At 44.8% G+C, this 20,428-nt stretch overlaps 1 protein-coding gene across 1 annotated transcript in view; it reads right to left on the bottom strand.

Annotated features, from left to right (window-relative positions):
• Positions 1–8,771: 8,771 nt before the first annotated feature.
• The window catches only part of LOC146809449 (tubby protein-like), a 150,340-nt gene continuing 138,683 nt past the window's right edge, over positions 8,772–20,428 (bottom strand). Inside the window, exons 15-16 of the mRNA XM_085614342.1 lie at positions 13,769–13,940; positions 8,772–9,133 (exon numbers count right to left, since the gene is read on the bottom strand). Of these exons, the coding sequence (XP_085470468.1) occupies positions 9,000–9,133; positions 13,769–13,940 (306 nt within the window). The 3' untranslated portion in view covers positions 8,772–8,999. The remainder of the gene's footprint in view (positions 9,134–13,768; positions 13,941–20,428) is intronic.

Genomic DNA, 20,428 nt, shown 5'->3' with positions numbered 1-20,428 from the left:
TTTCAACATCTGTCTGTCACAACTTCGGACAATGCAATGTACAGACTCGCATAATGATGTTCAGTGTCAAATGTCATGTGTGTGAAACATTGAGGTCTGTAGAAACATAACATACATTGTGTGTCTCCTCCAAACACAGGAGATGCTGGGGACACAGCAGGTTCCGAGGAACAGTCCCAGACTCTGGCGGACTCCGAGCTCCCCGATCACTCTCCGTCCTCGTCGGACAATGACCTTGACCGACCTGGCACCTCCGGCGTGAGCCATCGTGCAGCCCCAGCAGCAGTAACATCAGCACCCCCCTCAATCACTCTTGTCACATTGGACACCAGACAGAGTCCCCATGCCAACACGGACAGGCCCAGGCCCCAGACCAACAATGGAACAGGTACACAGGGCCCCCGGAAGCAAGGTACAACAGCACCGGCGCAAACACTCAAGGGGGCCCAGTGTCGGCTGGTCCGGCCACGGCAGGTCCTGCCCGTGTGGGTCGGGGCGGTGGGAGGGTGGGCAGGCAGAGGACACGGCCTGCCGAGGGGGCTGGACTACATGATGAGCCACACCTGGAACGCATCACAGATGCGTACCAGGAACGCACCGGAGGGTTTGGACAGGTCGTGGGGATCCTTAAGGAACTCAAAGAACAGCAGGTTGCCCATCATGCCCGCTTGTACTCCCACATGGCCCGGGTGGAGTCCAAGTGAGACAAATTGGATGAACTAACAGCGGTGCATAGGGACATACTGACATTCTTCCGCCAGATCAGCACCAACCTGACCACATCTCCCTCTGCGCCCACAACATCTGTTGCCACAATATCCGCAACAGCCACAGGGAGGGAGGAGGACTCTCGCGGAGAGTCCTCTGCACCGCAGCAGCCTGCACATGAGGGTCCCCCGAGAAAGAAGAGGGGTCGTCCGAAGAAGGGCAATTGAGACCCTGATGGCCATGCATATCCCCCAGGCACCCAACAGCTGCTCCTGTTAACGTCCTTTGTGTGCAAACCAGTTGACCTTGTCGACCTACATCCAAATCACTCACTTGACATGGAGGGTCAAAGTTGTGACAATGCACCAAATTACTGTGGATTTTACTCTGGACATTTCATCTACCAAGACTACCAACTCACCTGTGAACTTTGGATTACCATCACATTGTACAGCACTGCAAATTCCATTCACCATCCTTACACATGTTTGGAAATAAATTCACAATCACACAATACTTGCCTCTGTCGTGATTCCTACTTGCTTTGTGCCATGGCGATGATGAGCTGTTAAGCAACACTGTGCATGCAAACTAATACCGCAATGCGAACACCGTTATGAGAGTCATGTGAATGTGACACATATGAGGGAGACACACCACTAGGACAACACAACACATACTCACCAGGGCCCCTAACTCCTCATCAACACTGATGTCAACAGGAAATACAGTGGAATGCACATACACAGCACCCATCCTGGGTCATTGGCAAACAGCCCACAGGTACAGGATGCAAATTACTTTTGGATGTTTGGACACAAATGGAGCACATCACAAAGTGAAGGGCAGGTTTATTAAATATTCACATTGTGAGAATTCCACAACTGATGCACGTTAACCTCACGTGACAGTAATCAGAAAATTAAACATGTGGTAAATGAGAAAGTCCAGGGGTGTGTGGCCCATCATTGCTTGTGACAACGAGTACTTGCACTCTGGAACAAGGATCTGTGTCTTGGGGTTCAGACCACACCACACAGCTTCCAAAGTACCCTGTGAAGGACAGAGAGAAAACACAATCAAAAACACAGATTTACAGCAAACAACAACAATATACATGCCCAAAACAAAACACTAACTACCCAGACACATCTTAACAATCAGGTAAACAATGTTTGGGAGTACAGACTACCAGAAAGGACACATCACCGCAAACATCCTGACAAGTAGCATACAGCCACACTCAATCAGCACCAGTGCACCACCAACATAGGTCATGCCGACACAATACTTTGACAACACATACTTGTATACTGACATTCATGAGAAGAAGTTCTGGATCAGCTGGCTCCGAACATCACCATCCCCCACATCACTGGCATCATGCCCAAGGCCAGGATCCTCTACGGCTGGCGGAGGTTGGTCATCGTCATCCTGGATGAGAGGCAACCACTTCCGCACTGCCAGGTTGTGTAGCATGCAGTACACAATGATGATCCTGCACACCTTCGCAGGTGCATATGGAAGAGCCCTTCCTGTCTTGTCCAGACAGCAGAATCTGCTTTTCAGGAGCCCAAATGTCCGCTCAATCACTCTCCTGGTTTGGCCATGTGCCTCATTGTAGCGCATCTCCGCTGGTGTCACAGAGATCCTGAGGGGTGTCAGCAACCACGGCATGTTGGGGTATCCGGAGTCACCTACAGAGAGACAATTGCACATTAGTTCCTGTTCCGGTACATCTGCTCATGTGCCTGCGCTGGTACCAAAGCCACATGTGTCCCATCGATGGAGCCAATGACATGTGGCATCCTGCCCAGGGCATAGAAGTCTCCCTTGATGTCAGCTAGTTGTCGTGTTTTGGGGAAATGGATGTACTGGTCGAGGAAATGCAACATTGCCTCCAACACATCCCACAGCACACGGCTAAACATAGTCTGTGACATCCCGCCAGCAGTAGCAATAGTGTGCTGGAAAGTACCGGTGGCAAAAACGTGTAGGGCTGCCATCATCTTCTCCTTGGGGGTCCGCGCTGTAGGGTATGTCCGGCCAGGTTGCAGATGTGGGGCTGACTGCTCCTCCAATTCTTCAATCAGTGGCCTGGTGAAGCGGTACCGTCGCATACAGTCACGTTCAACCATGGTTTCCAGGTCCGGTAACAGTCTGTGGACATTTGGTCTCCTGCAGTACATAGGAGAGCAAAGACAGTTTGTCATTCCCCCAATCTATGTGCCAGTGTACATGACAAATAGCACATGATACCACATTACAGGACACAAGAACAAGATGTGTGTGCTGTTGGGTATGGACACACATATCAGATACATGCCCATCATCAGACATCTCAGCTCTACAGGACCACACAACAAGGTGCCTGTTGTGCTGTGAGCAATCAATGGGCTCCGTCACAGTACATCAGTACGAGTGTCACATACCAGACACACACCACAGTGACTAGTGAGGACAGATGTCTACCCCACATCACAGGTTTCATGATGTGGCGTCCCATATGCACAACACAATGCACACATGACACACACATGAAGTGCCCCCTGATTTCATGCCAGCTCACACATGGATGTCTGTGACACACAGACGCAACATCAACTCACATTGACAATAGACAGGGATGTTGTGAACGTTTGACATTGAGCAAATTAAATCTGAGTAATCTCTGCATGGAAATGCACACATACTGTGGATGAACATCACATATGTGGCACTTTGACACCCTGTGAGGCACCTACCATTCCACTGAAGAGTCAGGGTGTATGTCACATGACATACACAATGTACACCGGGAACTGTGTACATGCCTCATGCAATGAAATGTACTGTTGTCAAACACAATGGTTATGTGTCAAGCCAACTAGTGTATCTTTCCCCATAACAACCTGCCCTGCCTGGGAGTGGGTGCCACTAAGTGAAACATACAAAATCACATGTTTACCCACATACACACACAGGTAATGCAGCCTGACAAGCACTTTGGGTTACTGTGTCACACACTGTATTGTTGTTGTGCCCACGGGTCAATGGCAAGCTATGGTGTGTTGCACGCCTTAAACAGTTACTTCTATGGTGACTGACGTCGGTGACCAATGCGAAAGACGCGTTGGACACCTAGGGAAGGAGCTGCGCACGCACGCCTTGCATGCATGCCTTGCACAATGTCTTCAATGGGAACTGACGCGGGTGGACGGAGCCGCACGCACGCCTTGCACGCACACCTTGCACAATGTCTTCAATGGGAACTGACGTGGGTGGACGGAGCCGCAGGCATGACTTGCATGCACGCCTTGCACAATGTCTTCAATGGGGACTGACGCGGATGGACGGAGCCAAACGCACAACTTGCACGCGCGCCTTGCACGAGTGGCTCTGTGCAGCAGCACACCTGTGCTTAGAGCATGGACGCCACAGCCTCATCCCGAGCCTCCCTGCTCGTGTGCAGGAGTGGCTCTGTGCAGCAGTACACCTGTGCTTAGAGCATGGACATCACAGACAGAATACAGATTGCATCCCAGGGATCCCAGAACGACCTTCACTGCTGCTCTGCAGATGTGATCCTTGCTCCGCTAACTTCATGCATTTAACACCATGAGTATCACATGTTTTTGATGTAGAAAGATCCACCCTATCTTCTGCCATCTTCTGTTACTGATTACTGAACGTCTTACTTCAGGTACTTTTTCTTTGTACATTTTTTACTTGATCCAAGTCCTGTTTGAGGAATACCACACTCTTTCCATTCACTTTGTCGCGGTCACAACTCAGCTGAGATTTGGAGTACAAAATGTCAGGATTAGGAAAGGTTGTGAAAGGAGTTCCATTTTGTGACCACATTCCTATTCCTAAAACAGAACAATGCTAGGACAAGGAGAGAATTAGAGGATCACTCCCCATACTCCCTCCTTACGAGACTCAATAACACAAAGAGCGCAGTGAGGAATTTCTATAGAAGGGCTGCTGTTTCCCTATCCGAAGCCTATAGTCATAGGTGACCTAAAATATATATATATGTGGTTGTCTCACCGACATAATGTGGCATGCTTCATCAATGGCCACCTCATCCCACCCTGGTATTATTGTACTACCAGGGCAGACTCAACCTCAATGTTACTTCTGTTGCTATTTCTATAGCGCATGGCTACCCAACAGGCCTGGTAATGACCTCCGCTCTGGTTAAAGAGTGTCTGTAAGACACTAAAATAGGTGGGTTTTCAATAGTTTTCTAAAGGAAATTTCAGATTTCTCCTGTCTAATGTGAAAAGGAAGCTCATTCCAGAGCTTGGGAGCTAGAAATGTAAAGGAGCTTCCGTCACTTCTTACTCTCTTGATCATGAGAACAAGTAGGAGATTCTGGCGCACGGAACATAAAGTTTGTTGAGGGTCATAGGGAGTTATAAGACCTTGGATGGGCTGTGGTCCCTTTAAACTGCGTTCCCTTCTGAATTAGTAGCTAATGAAGTGCTGGTAATGCAGGAGCAGCTGAAGTGCACTTAGGGATTTTAAAAAGCACACATGCTGCTGCATTCTGTGTAACCTGCAGATGGTTGGTAACGTGTTTGGGACTGCCTAAGTAGAGGGAGTTCCAGTAGTCTAAACGTGAGTTGATAAGACCCTGGACAACTATTCTGCGCCGATGGATTGGAAGCCAGCTCAAGAACTTTCTTAAGGCACGAAGAAGTCCGAAGCAACAGGCTGCAAAACCTTTTGGCCCTGACTTCCATAGATAGCCTTTTATCGATCCAGAATCCTAAGCTCTTTACTGATGGAGCAGGTGGTGGAAGCAATGCTAACTCATACCGCCAACTGAGTTAATTTCAGAAGGGAGGGTTGTTTCCTATGACCAACTCCTCTGTTTTATCACCAGGATAGTTTTTAAACTGTAATGATTTTCTGGATAAGACAGGGATCCAGTTGCTGTAAAAATACCTTAAGGTATACAGAAATGTATTCTTTATTTGGGGGTACCTTAGGTATGATTAAAATACTGTGATATACAGTTAGTGAATGCTTCTGGGTACAATGTCCACGGTATCCTTATGATATGCCAACATGTTTCTGCCCTATTCCAGCCATATACTGGACTTAGGCATTCTTCAAGGCTATAGAGGGATTACATTTTGCCCTACTCTGAACAAGATAATTATTTTGGACTAGTCTGACGCTGTGCTGAAGAGTAGTCCCCATATCTTTTAGTATTCTCAATGAGCATAGATGTATGACCAATATGTATAGTTTGGGCCGCATATATGTGTGTGGTTGGAATTACATTCCCCTTCTCTTGGAAAGCAGGACGCTATGGTAACCTCACTATCTGATAGGTACTCAAGCACCTAGTGCCTCGCTAACACTAAGTAGTACATTGCCCAAAGATATTAGCTTCACAGAGTAGGCTTTCATCTGCACAACCGGCAGCTCACCCGTATTGGGGGATGAGCACCCGGACTTCATTTCCCACAGGAACTAGCTTCACATAGAAGACTGTCAGTCATACAATTTAGCCACGCTCACTGATTGGGGTACAAGCACAATGTGAGATAACATTGTCAGTCATATGCTTTGACACATTGGCCAGACTACGCTCAGTCATGGCGACCAGCTAACACGTAACAGGAGAAGCGCTGTATGACACTTCACAAAGTTCGGCTGACAGGAAGGCGAATTAGGCGAAAAGCAGGCATATATCCTTGGAAGGACAGCTACAAATCTGGAGTACCATAGTGCAATAATAGGGCCGATGTGACATGAAAAATAACTATAGAACTCGTATGTAAGCCTTCTCTTTCTCAAATATAGCTATTAGCCACAATAGGAGTAATGTAATGTTACATGGTGATGACTATGGGCCTGATTTAGATCTTGGCAGAAGGGTATCCCGTCCCCTGAAAAATAAATCACATGGGATATAATGGGATTTATATTTCGGCGGATGGGATATCTGTCACCATTGTAATGGAGTAACCCATCCGACAAAATCTAAACCAGGCCCTTTGATCTTTATCATGTATATTAACATGACCTTCTAGATGAAGTGTGTGATATAGGAGACACCACGACTCTTCAGACCATGAAGTAAAGAATATCTCCATTAGGTTAAGGCATTGGAGTAATTTTATAGAAACGCATGTAATATTAAGCGGCAGAAAGGAAGCAGCGCCCGCTTGCGTTGTACATGGTGCTGTTCGCGATGATTGCACAGTGTGGACAAACACCCGGCGCTTAAAATCATGCGAACGGAATTAATCTAACGCGCTCCGCCGCTTGCGGAGCTCCATGTAGCGCAGTAGAGTTGTTGTTTTTTTTAACTCTGCTCATGCTTATGTAATATCCACATGTATTTTCAGTAACAAGATTGCATGTTGTGTGTTTGCAGTGCTACTCCCTCCTCATGTGTGCCGATATTTGAATGTTTGCATGAATAAGGCAGATTACTACAAATGAAGCACGACCACATGCACAACAATAATGCTATAGTTTCTATAATGTAGGTCAACATTGTAACAACAGGGAAGGTAGGGCAATCCTTTTCTGATGTAATGGTATTCACCCATACACAGTAAGGAATATGGATTCTTCTTCAGCCCTATATTCCTAAGACCAGTATATGGCTAGAATAGGGTAGAAACCTGCTGACTGTTTAGCACAGTATTTTGATCAGACCTAAGGTACCAGCCAATAAGAATAACAAACTTCCTATAGAAATTCCTTACTGCACTCTTTGTGTTACTGAATAAAACAAAACAATACAATGAGCGGTATTCCTTCCATGAAACAAAAAGATCTGCCATTTTGTCACCTTGGGGCTATAATATCAAAAGTTCTCTAGGAACGCAATCGGTGTGTGCCTCTGTGTTTTGTACCTTTTTGGCACTTTGTTATTAAAAAAGCAGCCACGACACCTGCGCAGTCCCTTTTATAATATAGATTGTGCCTGCGCGAGCTCAAGGAGCGTTCCCTCATCTGCATGGGAGCATGCTACCATGTAAATTTGAAAACACTTTGGGGTCGATTACAATGGTGGGCGGATCGCCAACGCCCGCATGGCGGTGGTGATCCACACGCCATAATCCACCGCTCCGCCACCCATTTCCCCGCGCCATATTACTATGGCGGTGGGGACCCCGGCGGACGGAAAGACTGTCTGCCGGTTTTCCGCCGGTCGACTCGTCGACAGGGCGGAAAAAGCCCATAACATGGAGGCGGTGTCAGGAAGACACCGTCGTCCATATTATGTAGTAGGCGGTCTTCCGCCTTTCCATGGCAAGTGGTCCTTGCTGTTGGGGGCCCGTAGCAGGCCCCCAGGGTGTTGCTGGGATGGGGGGTACCTATGGTACCCCCCTGCATTTGCATGAACAACGGTGCCTGTCACGCTGTGCATTCAAATGCACAACTTGCATTTCTAACCTTGCGGCGGGTGCTGCTGCCAGCACCGCCCGTCGCAATGTTAGAAATGCGGGATGCGCCAGCCTGTGTGGCGGGCGCATCCAAATTGCACATGCGGGACCGCCGCATGCATAGCGGGCGGTCCCGTTTCCCGGGGCTATGGCTGGCGGACAAAGTCCGCTTGCCATACTAATCAGCCCCATTGTCTTTGTGCTCGTGTCACATTATAGATGGGACTGTAGAGGCAAAGATGCCATCAGGAGGTAAACTTTTCCAAATAATTGTGTGTTTACCATGCCACATAATCCACCAAGAGCAGCAAAATGTGCATAACTCACAAAAATATGATTCTAGTTCAAACAGATGAAAAGTATCATCAACAGCTATATTTCAGTTGATTCCAGACACCTCTTGGACCTGTCTTTTTATGCCTACTGTTTTTGGTATATTTTTAACCAGCAGAGCTTCCCTTTTTTTCTCCGGATGCATATGGCATAATGTATGAACTACAAATTCCTCAACTAGATCAATTTGCAACTGGAATATCCACTAAAAGCTTTAGTCCCTCATTATTCCTGCTTTTCTGAGAGACAAATACAGAAAAAAATGAAAACATAGTGCACCTTACTGCGGACACCAGTTGTTTTAATACAAAAAAAATATGTGGTCTCTTGTCCATGTTACTTGGTGTTGAGTTGAAGGTGAGACCAGGTCAGCAGGCCAGGGGCAGGAGTGAGGAGGGCTGTCTTGTCGATGTAGATGATGATGGTGAGTGCCGTCTCCTTCGATGTTCCGGACTGCCTCTGCCAGCTTAGCACATGGGTGGCCCCAAGCCCACCCCCGTAGAGTTTAGATGAGTCCTAGCCTTTACCATACCCCCGGTGGCCATCGACACGCCTAGCTTATTCACAGGCCAGCTTGCCATCAAAGCTGGACAAGCAGATGGAGAACGCTTGCAGGGCGCATAGAGGGTAGCTATAGTCCATGGTGAAGACATCTTCTGCTACTCGTCCAAACTGCATGATGATGTAGTCAGCTACCGAGAAAGGACGACACAAGAGAGAGTAATTATGACAGAATCTGTAGGAATGAGAAACACTGATACAGGAGATTCATTATTACAGGATCTGGAGGAATAAGTAACACAGATACAGGGAAGAGTCTTGATTACAGATTCTGGAGGAATGAGAAACTTTGACTGAGGAGAAATTCATTATTGCAGAATCCGGAGGAATGAGAAACAGACACAAGGGAGAGTCGTCATTACAGAATCTGGAAGTATGAGAAACACTGACACCGAGAAGAGCCTTTATTACCGAATCTGGAGTAATGAGAAGCACTGACACTGGGTAGATTCATTATTACAGAATCTGGAGGAACAGACACAGGGAAAGCAGAATCTGGAAGAATGAGTAACACTGACACTGGGGAGAAAAATTATTATGGTATTTGGACAAAATATAGTGTAGTAAATATCAGGATACAGAAATTTGGGATAAAACTATATCACGATGCATGAATATAATTGTCAAGAATATAATATTTTTTCAGGTAATATCGTTATTAAGAATATCATTGTTATTAATATCATTTTCAATAATATAGTTGTAAACAATGTCGTTTTTTAATTATCTTAATGTGTTGTAGTTCATATATTAAATGTATGTGTTATTAATGATGGTATAATTGTTAATATTTTTTTTTGTGTGAATTTCCATGTGGCACTCTGGTCACTATTGTGAAATCCTATGGACCGAAAGTTGATGACTATACTCAGATCTGGCGCCATCTCCATACCCTGCAACACTTATTTAGACCCTGATCTAGATCACTCTGCTATGGCAGAGTGCCAGGGCAAGCAGTCAGCTCAGGTGCTTTGGGAGGGTATGGAAGACTAAGGGTGTGAGGCTGTAGCTCCGGGAGGCAGGGAATGTACTTATACTTCTTTGGTGCATGTCTCCTGGTCCAGGTTGGACTCTTGGTTGGTGACACAAGAGGTAAATGCTTGGACGGTGAATGTTAAACATATGCCAAAGACATTGTCGGACCAAGCACCAATATTATTGGTAGTTACAATCCCTTCTTGTACTTCTACACAATATCAGTAGAAGCTACAGGCTGCAGTCCTACTAGATTCAGTATTCCATGAGGGTGTATGCACCTGTGATCCTTGAATACTTTGAGAAAAATGTGGGCACCCTGGAGGGGGCAGACACTCTATGGAAGCGTTTAGAGTCACCATTCAGGGTGTGTGCAAAGGATTTCAGGCAGGACTCTTGAAGTCCATACAATCCCAGTTGCAGACCATAGAAAATACCCTGGTGAAATTAGAACGCGAATATGAAGCTCATCCACACACCACCTAACTAGCAGACATTAGGGAGCACGTCACTTATTGCAATGATACTTCGACGCAACAAATACAATATCTTTCCTGCTGTTGGGTCTTGAGGGCCAACGTTAAGGGAGGTTGCCCGGGCCACAGCCTGGCCACCAACTTAAAAGAACCCTGAGCGCATACACATGTTGTGGAGATCACAGCCACGGGTGGCAAGACTAGCCATGATACACCAGCTATCCTGTTGGCATTCGTCAGCTTTTATGCGGGCTTGTATGAAGCTCGTAACTCTGCGACAGAGTCAGAAATACAGGAATATTTTGATGGCGTGACTTGTGACTTTGGCATGGCTCTCACCTGGACAGAAGGAATTCTTAGCACAACCTATTACTGTTGAAGAGATAAGGTAGGCAATACGTACACTCCTTAGCGGGAAAGCCTCAGGCATAGATGGAATGCTGAGTCAACAGAGCTAATAGTACCCCATCTTCATAGAATGTACAATGAGACATATGACAGATACTACCTCCCGATCTTAGGGAAGCCCTCATCATAGTGCTGCCGAAGCCTGACAAACCACCTGAGAAATGTGAATCCTATCAGCCGTAATCCTTAATTAATACAGACGCCAAAATATTACCTTATATACAGACCACGATGCTTAGGCCACTGCTCACAAATGTTGTCATAATAGACCAGTCAGGCTTTACACTGTGCAAAATTTACGTACACTATTAGCGATACTACATACTACATCAACGGGACCCCTCTGTTCATGCAGTGGCGGCCCTCTTTGATGCCGCTAAGGCCTTCAATTGTATTCAGTGGACCTATATGTTTACGGTTCTCAATCGTGTGGGGATTCCACAGCCCATCTTGCAATGGAGTGCCGATTAATAGTAACCCAACTTACGCGCTACAAATATACAGGAGCACGCGTCAGGAGTGTCCTTTGTCACCGATATTGTTTGCGTTGGCATTGGAGCCCCTGACATGTGTGATTGCCCGTGACATGATGACGCAGTGTTGCAGTTTTGACAGCGCCCATTTGCCTTATCACTGTATGCAGATTATATGGTGCTCTACGTTCACGATCCGACTGCACACCTGGCACTGGTCACCCATGAATATGTCTGATATGAGTGCTTTTTAGGACTAAGAATCAAGTGGTCGAAATCAACTATTTTCCCCCTAACTCTGAATATCAAGCCGCACTCTTTGGACTTCCCTTTGGAGTGGTGTATGGATCCTATCAAATATCTGGGTATTTGGATACATAGGGATCTGGAAGTAGTTATTAGATGTAATTGTAGCAGAGCAGTTGCAAAGCTTGAGGACCTCGAGGTGTCCCAGTGGTCTCAAATGCCCCTGTCCCTAGTGGACAGGGTGGTGATCATGAAAATGATAATGCTGCCCAAGTTCCTCTACCTGTAATATTGTTGTATGTTTTTTAACAATATTAGTGTGAAATTATTTCCCCCCCCGATATTTCTGTGCTTACTATTATAAGTATAGGGACACAATATTTTTGTAATCGATATTTGTGATACAATATTTTTGTTTCATGATATTGTTGTTTTCGATATTGTGCCGGTGATTTATTATTACAGAATCTGGAGGACGGAGAAACATTGACAGAGGAGATAGTCATTATTATAGGACTTGGAGAAATGAGACACCAGAGAGAGAGAGATATTTTTTATAAGACCTGGAGGAATAACAGGCCCTAATACAGGAAATGGAGAGAATCATTATTGCAGACTTTGGAAGAATGAGAGATGCTAATAAATGAAAACAGAGAGTTTTAGGACCAGGAGAAAGTGGCATAAGATATATATAAGTATTATTAGAACATTGGAATGTTGGGAGCTCCATTGAAGACAATGGAGTGCCCCATGCTTTTACGGGTGGTAAAGGCCCTCAAAGCACCATTTCAATGTTGTTTTCAATGGTCTCTCGCAGCCTGAGGAAATGTAAACCCCTCGAACTCCGAGAGGCCTTTGTTTTATTTGTTGGAACATTCTGCCCTCTTATAGCCGGTATAGCCCGCTACGGCGGGCTATAAGGCCATAATACAGCACAGATAGAAGGTGGGGTCTTTATGAGCTAACATCAGCCAAGGGAGCAATGCTGTAGCTGGCACACAGAGTTACTACCAATTAACTTGGTTTGAAAGTAATTGATGAAGGAGGAAGAAAGTTGATGGGGACAACCCCGACATGACAGTGGCAACATACGAAGGGATAGAATTCTGAGTTGGAGGAGAGTGAACAATACAGGAAAAGAGGGCCTGTCATTATCCCTGGGCTAGAGCAGCACACCCACTTGATGGGGGTATTCTTTAAGGCAAAACGGCTGACAGAAGCGAAGATAGATAAGGGAGCTGTGAGTGGGTACAGTCAGTACTGTGGATTCAACCAGTAGGGGCAGTGGATCTATAATACCACAGGAGTGACATGTCATGGCAGTCGCCCCTTACTTCCCCTCTCTGAGGCTCTTCACCTGCAGTCATTGCAGTCCTAATGAACTGTGATGCATAAAGACTCATGGCATTGTGCCCCTTTCATTCTCTTGCCAATGCCCAGTCAGGTACTTCACTCACATCATTATGAATCATGATAATATATGAGCTGCGCCAATAAGTCATGACAATGGACATGACAAGATAAAGGATGAGTCATGACAATGGACATGACAAGATAAAGGATGAGTCATGACAATGGACATGACAAGATAAAGGATGAGTCATGACAATGGGCATGACAAGGTAAAGGATGAGTCATGACAATGGAAACATCATGATAAAGGACAAGTCAACATAATGGCTCCCACCCCTCCTAGGAGGCCCTTTGGTACCATTATCCATATCATGAAAAGTCATGATTATGTGTGATCAATGACAATGGTCCTCTTTTTTAGAAATAAGTATGATCTTCACATTAGGTCAAATCATGCAAATAGACATGTGGCGAGAATGGATGAGTCCTGATGATGGCTCTTGTTTCTCTGGAGAGTGACTATATTCTAGGTGTTAGTCATGAAAATGGATGAATCGTGGCAGAGACGCCTCCTCTCCCCTTCCCTCACATGAGGAGGTAAGGGGAGAACGGCCACCTTACCTCCTCATGTGGGAGGCCTTTCAGCCGACACGCCCTGTCATGGCAAGTCATGCCAATGAATCATTGTAATAATGGCCACCTCCCCTCTTTCTCTGAGGCTAAATGTATTCATTGTCATGAGAAAGAACATGAAATATCACCATGAAAAAGGATGAGTCATGATAAAGACCTTCTCCCCTTCCAATGTTGAGAAGCATTTCAGATTGACACTCACGGTTATCAGTGTGAATGATCTGGAAATTCTTCACTGATGCCTGAGTCACGCGTCCATGAAAGTTGAGCACATAGGACTGTGTCTCCTCATTCCAGGAGGGAACCTTGTTGTGGAGCTCGATGATGCTGTCCATGTTCCTGATCTGAAAGCGGGCCAACAGTGTATCGTGCTCCTGTGGAAAGAGTGCAGTAGAGTGTAATTGGCAAGCAAACACTCTCTCTCTCTCCCTCCCTCTCTCTCTCTCTCTCTCTCTCTCTCCCTCTCCCTCTCCCTCTCTCTCCCTCTCTCTCTCTCTCTCTCTCTCTGTCTCTCTCTCTCTCTCTCTCTCTCTCTCTCTCATGTGTGAAGATTCATATGGACACGAGATAACTAACCACTGCAGGTGCCAGCAGATTGCATGATATGACTGCTTACTGACATCTCACAATAACAATCGGGTATGGGAAGAGAGTAACGTAGTCCATCCCATCAGATCTCGTCATTCTTTCTCCTTCCAATCGTTGCCTCCTCAGGACCATAAACTATAGAATATCTCTCACAAGGGGCAACCCGGTGCAGTAAACAACTAAGTGGATTATGATCATAAGCAGTACAAGACAGGACGTGCAGAGCTGCTCAAAGCTGCCAGCTTACCGAAAACTAAAGACTGCACACACTTCTTCATCCATCACACAGCTAAGCACTGCATCCTATCACACGATAACCACACCTCGGCAGTCATCATGCACAACATGGAAACTCATGTCACATAAGATAAAAAACAAAGCCAACATCCTTACAACTACAATCCCCTACATGGTGTAGCATGCTGCTCATGTGGGCAAGCCCTTAAGCACCCTGCTTTGGTGTAGTGAGTACTATCTAAACATTTCAATACAGTGCAATACAGTAATTATAAGAGACACCCCAAAGTTGTGAGACAGGGTGAGTCAACACGTGTGAGAGAGACACAACAGATGGAGCACAGAAACAGCTATCATCTGTGTGGGAGAAATGGAACTCATGATTCTTGGATATGTTTATATTTGACCCTTCCCAAGATAGTTTATTTTCCCATGATTGTTGTCTGAAGTTTACAATCCAAAATGTGGCTAACTTTTCCCCTGTGATATAATTTCCTGTTCAAACTATAGGTAAGCAGGCACTGGTAAGTGAAGGATGTTTCACAATACATCTTGCTCCCTAATTTTTCATCTCGTTCATTGCTGCTGGCTATCATATGTGTCCCTGATTTCTTGCTCTGCCTTTTAGCTGGATTCCTGTCCATATTTCTAGTTCAGTATTATCTATGATGGGCTCTTCCCCAAACCTGGTTCAGGGTGTTTTGGGTGTCATGCAAATCTGCAACCATCTGCATGCACGTCTGCATTTGTTGATCGTCTCTGATCAAGAACTACCAACAACATCAAAGAGTCCTCCTAACTGTGACCCTCTTAAGGAGACACTTTAAGTGCACGGTGGCTACTGTGCAGAGTGGTCTGTTCCACAGGCAGTAACAAAAAATGTATCGGCCAGTCCTTGATTGGCACATATCTCAACGATGTTCTGTGACAAAACCATAGGGTACAGCATCCTTCATTCCAGGGCTTCATGCTTAAGGGGATGGCCTCCTGTCTTTATAACTAGTAGGGGAACTTGGTCCACTCATGCCTTCTGTCTAATGTAGGGAATTTATAGATGCATCACTGTAATAATAGAATTAAAAAAATATTGCCACTACTGTTTCTAAAACAAATTGAAGCTTTTGAACAAACGTTTCAAGAAAAGCTCCCCCCAGTGAGCATGAAGGAAACTTGGATAATTGCCTTGCTTTAATACAATAAAATACCAAGATATATATATTTTGTATTGACTTATTCATTAACAGTGATATTAAAATGCTGGGTATGGCGATTGCTGCTTGATCACCTAGTCATGACTTAGCTTTTACACTGGGATCAGGCCCCTTTCAAACTGAGAAGGCCTGCAGATTGCACCTAGCAACAGCTGCAAAAATTAGGAGGAGAATCCATAAGGAAATTGTCAAATGTTTAGTTTTTTGCGGAGGTAAAAATATTCCAGACTTATCCTAGTGAAAATTGGATGAGTGTTTCACGATATGACTGCCAGAGAAGTGAAGAAGCGGCCTCCACAATTGTTACACAATTTAAAAAATGCATCTGAGTAAACTCAGTACTTGGATGTGAGGCAGCATGCTCTCTTCCTACTTTGTTTGATGGCTCCTTTGAGATGATAAGCTGCCGAGCTCTGGTTGAGGCGCCAGACCTCAGTGAGTGGGACAGAGACCTGAGAAAACTGTGAGCAGGAGTTCCAGCGCCTATAGAATATCTTGGTACTCTCTACTGACAAAGTACGACAATCCTGAAACACGTCAAGAGATACACAGCATTGACTGCACCAACAATGGTGAAAGCTAAAGACATTTACTAAAAAGTGTTCCCATGCACTGCATTTACCATAATTCATCTGAGCAAAGTCAGTAATGAGATGTGAAGCAGTGGGCTTCCTTCCTCCTCAATTTTAAAAGTGGTTTGACCAGTGAATGGTCACGCTGCTGTGGAAACACTTGGTACAGAAATAGTATTTGACGCAATGCCTAAGAGGCGCAGATAACATTGCTCTGCAGAACCCACCCTGGAGGCCAGCAACTAGGGGGATGTGGGAGTCACTCGACACATACTTAGACTCTTACGAACCCCCTTGAATACAATCCAGCCCTCTCGGGGGGGGGCACGGAGCAAGCAAATCTGGAACTCTTTCAACAAAGGGCAGAGAGACGCCAAAGGGAGGTGGACCTTGCTGGTCTGCCACTTTTCGCAGCAGGCTAACCCCAGCTTGAGTCATCGCTACAGAGCCTTTCCCGTACTCTCCTTTCATTCCTTTCTTTACTGTCACTTTCTTTCTATCACCCTATACCTATTTTCCCTGCAAGTCATGTAGATGGGTTCAGCTGAACACATATCTCATGTTCCTATAATGACTGTAATACATACTAAGTTTGGCTGAATCCGCTAAAGAAATGCTAATGTATCTGTTAATTAAAACCAATTTAAAAAAAATTGAAATTAAAAAGAACCTGTGCCAGCTGATGCACCATCAGAAACTTAGGAAATGTATGTTAAGTTTAATCAATCTTATTAGATATTGGGTTCATAATTTGGGAGTAGGCACGCCCCTACCAATTTATTTACCATAATTTGGTCAGGCTAAAACACAGATCTTAAAGAACCTCTGTTCTACGGCTGGAGGTTAAGGCACACGCTGCAGGTAATTTCCCAGAGAAACCTGTGTTACATTCAAGCACTACCAACAATTTTAAGGTTAAGGAAACAACACAATAAAATTATTGAACCAATGTATAAAAACAGTGACACATTTAATAGGAAAAAGACACCAAAACAATTAAAATTGGCTAACGGAAACCAAACATTTGACTTTTTAAGACAAAAGGTGTCTATGAAATGTAAAGTGCCAATGTACAGATGACTGGGACCTAGGCATTCAGGCCGACTGTGAGGTATCGGAGGTCAGATACACCAAGTGGGTCACCCTGGTCAAATTTTTTGTTAGGACATACGGCTTGATTTAGAGTTTGGTGGAGTGGGTACTCTGCCGCCAGTGTGGTGGGGTACTTCTCCATGAATGTGGTGGATTACCTGGTCTGCCAAATTTATGGTCGGTCTGCACTATTTAGAGTCGGGTGAACCATCATATTTCCACCGATGGAGCCCCGAATGGCTCTGCCAGTGGAAACCTTACACTTTGACCCGATAGACTTGGGGCTATCTTTGTAAAAACATCAGACCGTCCGTCCTATTTAGAGTGAGCAGTTTGATGTACTTTTTTTTCTCTTCATGACCGCCAAGAAAAGCATGGTGGTCCAAAGAGAAAAAAAGAAAAATTACCCATACCCTGGGGAAAAACTCTCAAGGTAATTATTTTTTTGTTTTACAGAATTAAACTTCATCTTTGGGAATTTGTTTTTATTTTAAAAAAAAAAATGTTTGCTGAGTGACTGCTCATCAAATATGTATTGCCTTTAGAGGAGGCACCTGGGCAGCAGTTCCTCCTTAGGCACAGAGATCTCTGGCAGGAAGGCAGAGGTATGTAAACATGGCAGAGGTTAGGTCACGCCATCAATGCTGCGGAGAGTATGACCTGTGGTCCCCCGGTTGGTGAGGGCCACCCACCAAACTTGAAATCAGTACCGTAGTCTTTTGGAGATCGAACTCTTTCAGTGGAGCAAAGTCCAAGAGATTGAAGCTGATGAGGGTCTTTTGAAGTCAGACACGTTGTTGAGAGCAGCTGCTGAAGCCATTGGTGTTGTCGACAAAATCTCCAAGCAGGAGATTGCCACTGAGGTCACTGAGGCCACTGAGGTCACTTGACCGCTGGGATATATTTGTCACCTCACCCTAGTCCTAGGTTTTACCTAGAGGCTTAGACCCTAATTCAGATATTGGCAGGCTGTTGCCCCACTCTGGTAGAGCAGTGGAGAGATGGACTGGCCGCCATATTTAGAGATCTCCACCGGGCAGTTAGAGCTTTCTGTGTATCTTCTGCTTTTGTGGTACATGAGAAACTATGGTCCATCATGACTAGCTTCAGAGTTTACTGCACCATTATTGATTTTCTTAGAGATTAGTACGCTCTAGGTCGCGGTAGAGTCCGCCACTGCGTTAATGGCGATTGCACTCAACCATTTAATATAAAAAGAGGGGTACGACAATGCTGTGTGCTCGCCTCCTTCTTGTTCAATCTCTATCTTAACAGCATAGGTGACATCCAGGCAAGTAGGTGTGCCGACTTACCACAACTAGGCCATAGTCCAATTCCGGCACTTTTTTACGCCGATGACGCTGTGCTAATGGCTCGTACTCCTCTTGGTTTACAGTGTCTAGTCAACAAGTTTACCAATTTTATGCAGGACCACAGCCTAAAAATCAACATTGGTAAAACTTTTGCTATGAAAATTGGGCATTCAACCTCACAACCTCGTGACATTTTTATTGAGGGCACTAAAATTCAGTATACCACTACTTTTTCCTACTTGGGGATTGTATTTAGCCACTCTGGGAAGTGGCAACAGGCCATAAAATCAAGGCAACTTCAATTTGTTAAAACTACAAGGTCCCTGCTGCAATTTGCTAGATCTCATGGAATTAAACACCAGAGGGAATTGTTGACTATATTCAAGGCCAAATGCAGGCCCGCTGCCATGTATGGGTCTGAACTATGGGGCCATGGCAGATAGACAGCCTCCAACTGGAAGAAAATACATTCTCTACGGAACCTTCTTGCTGTTCTGAAAAGTAGTGCTACTTACGTATGCCATGCAGAACTGGGAGTCCCGTATATTTCAGACCTGATTAAGATACATCCAGTACTACTATGGCATAAAATGTGGTCATCGACACATACTACACTTAACTGAGCCATTATAACCGATTGCCTCCGATCGATGTCGGCCCTTAATATTCCCTGGCTTAAATATGTGCATAACTTTCTGTCTGATATCGGTCACTCTGAGTACTTTGAACATCCCGATAGCTTGGTTTCTGTCCAAAGAAAAGTACTCAAAATGAAATGCTTATCTCTTTTAGAGGAAACGAGACTAGCATCTGAAACTTTAAAACCTTCTGTACTGAGGAATCAGACGACATTGACTAGCTTTAACATGCAATTTTATTTAGCTAATGTGTTTAATTCTCACCATAGGTTTGTGCTGACTCGGTTTTGTCTGAATATCTTTCATCATTCAATCAGCTTCCCCACTATTAACAACTGGTCATCTGACATGGGCAAATGCACTTGTGACGATATCTCTTTGCAGTCCACAAGGCACACTGTTTTGTTCTGTAAACATTTTTCCGGGACGAGGAAGAAACATATTGTCCCTCTGTTATCACAGCTTGGCTTTGTTCAATGTCGTCCAGCTTTTTTGTACCTGTAAATGCTACCGAACATTTATACTTGTGCTGTAATGTCTCGATTTTTGCTGGCAGTTATTAATTGCAGGAAGCATTTGTAGTCTGCAACTTAACCTAAAACTGATATCGACTGTGTATTCGACTGTAGCTATGTATCGCTGCTTTTATCTTTTTAATCTATTCTATTTTTATATTGATTTTTAATTGTTTTTGATACAAACGTTGCTCTGTAGCTTTTATGAATTATTTGTGAATTCGAATAAAGCTTGTTTTGATTGATTGATTGATTGATATCTGTGAATTCAAACTCTGCAGAAGGCAGTGAAGCTTTTCTTTTCGGTGCACCCACACAGCAAAGTTTATTTTTGCAAAACAATTCCCAAAGTAGGAGTTTGTTTTTGTTTTTGAAAAACAAAAAAAGAAACGTCCCTAACATGCTGGAGGTTCTCCCAAGTGTATGGGTGTCATTTATTTGTTTCCCTGTTCAGGTCAGCCAGGCTTTCCCTGAATGTCCCAAATAGGAAAAAATATACTTTCGAACATCTGCCATGAACATGGCGGATGGACTGATGTGCTTTGATCGATGATGCATTGTCAGTCAGGCCATCTGTCAAAGATTTCCCCCAATGGAGCTAGCAGCAGTGGTAGAAACAGGGCGGTTTCTTAAGCTCTAAAATTAACTTTGTCGCCCAGCAGGCAAACAATACCAGGCTTGAATATCTAATTCACA

This window comes from Triturus cristatus, chromosome 7 (genome assembly GCF_964204655.1).
Source record: "Triturus cristatus chromosome 7, aTriCri1.1, whole genome shotgun sequence".
Classification (NCBI taxonomy): Eukaryota; Metazoa; Chordata; class Amphibia; order Caudata; family Salamandridae; genus Triturus; species Triturus cristatus.
The sequence above is the reverse complement of the archived record's forward strand: the minus strand, read 5'-3'. Positions and strand labels throughout refer to the sequence as shown.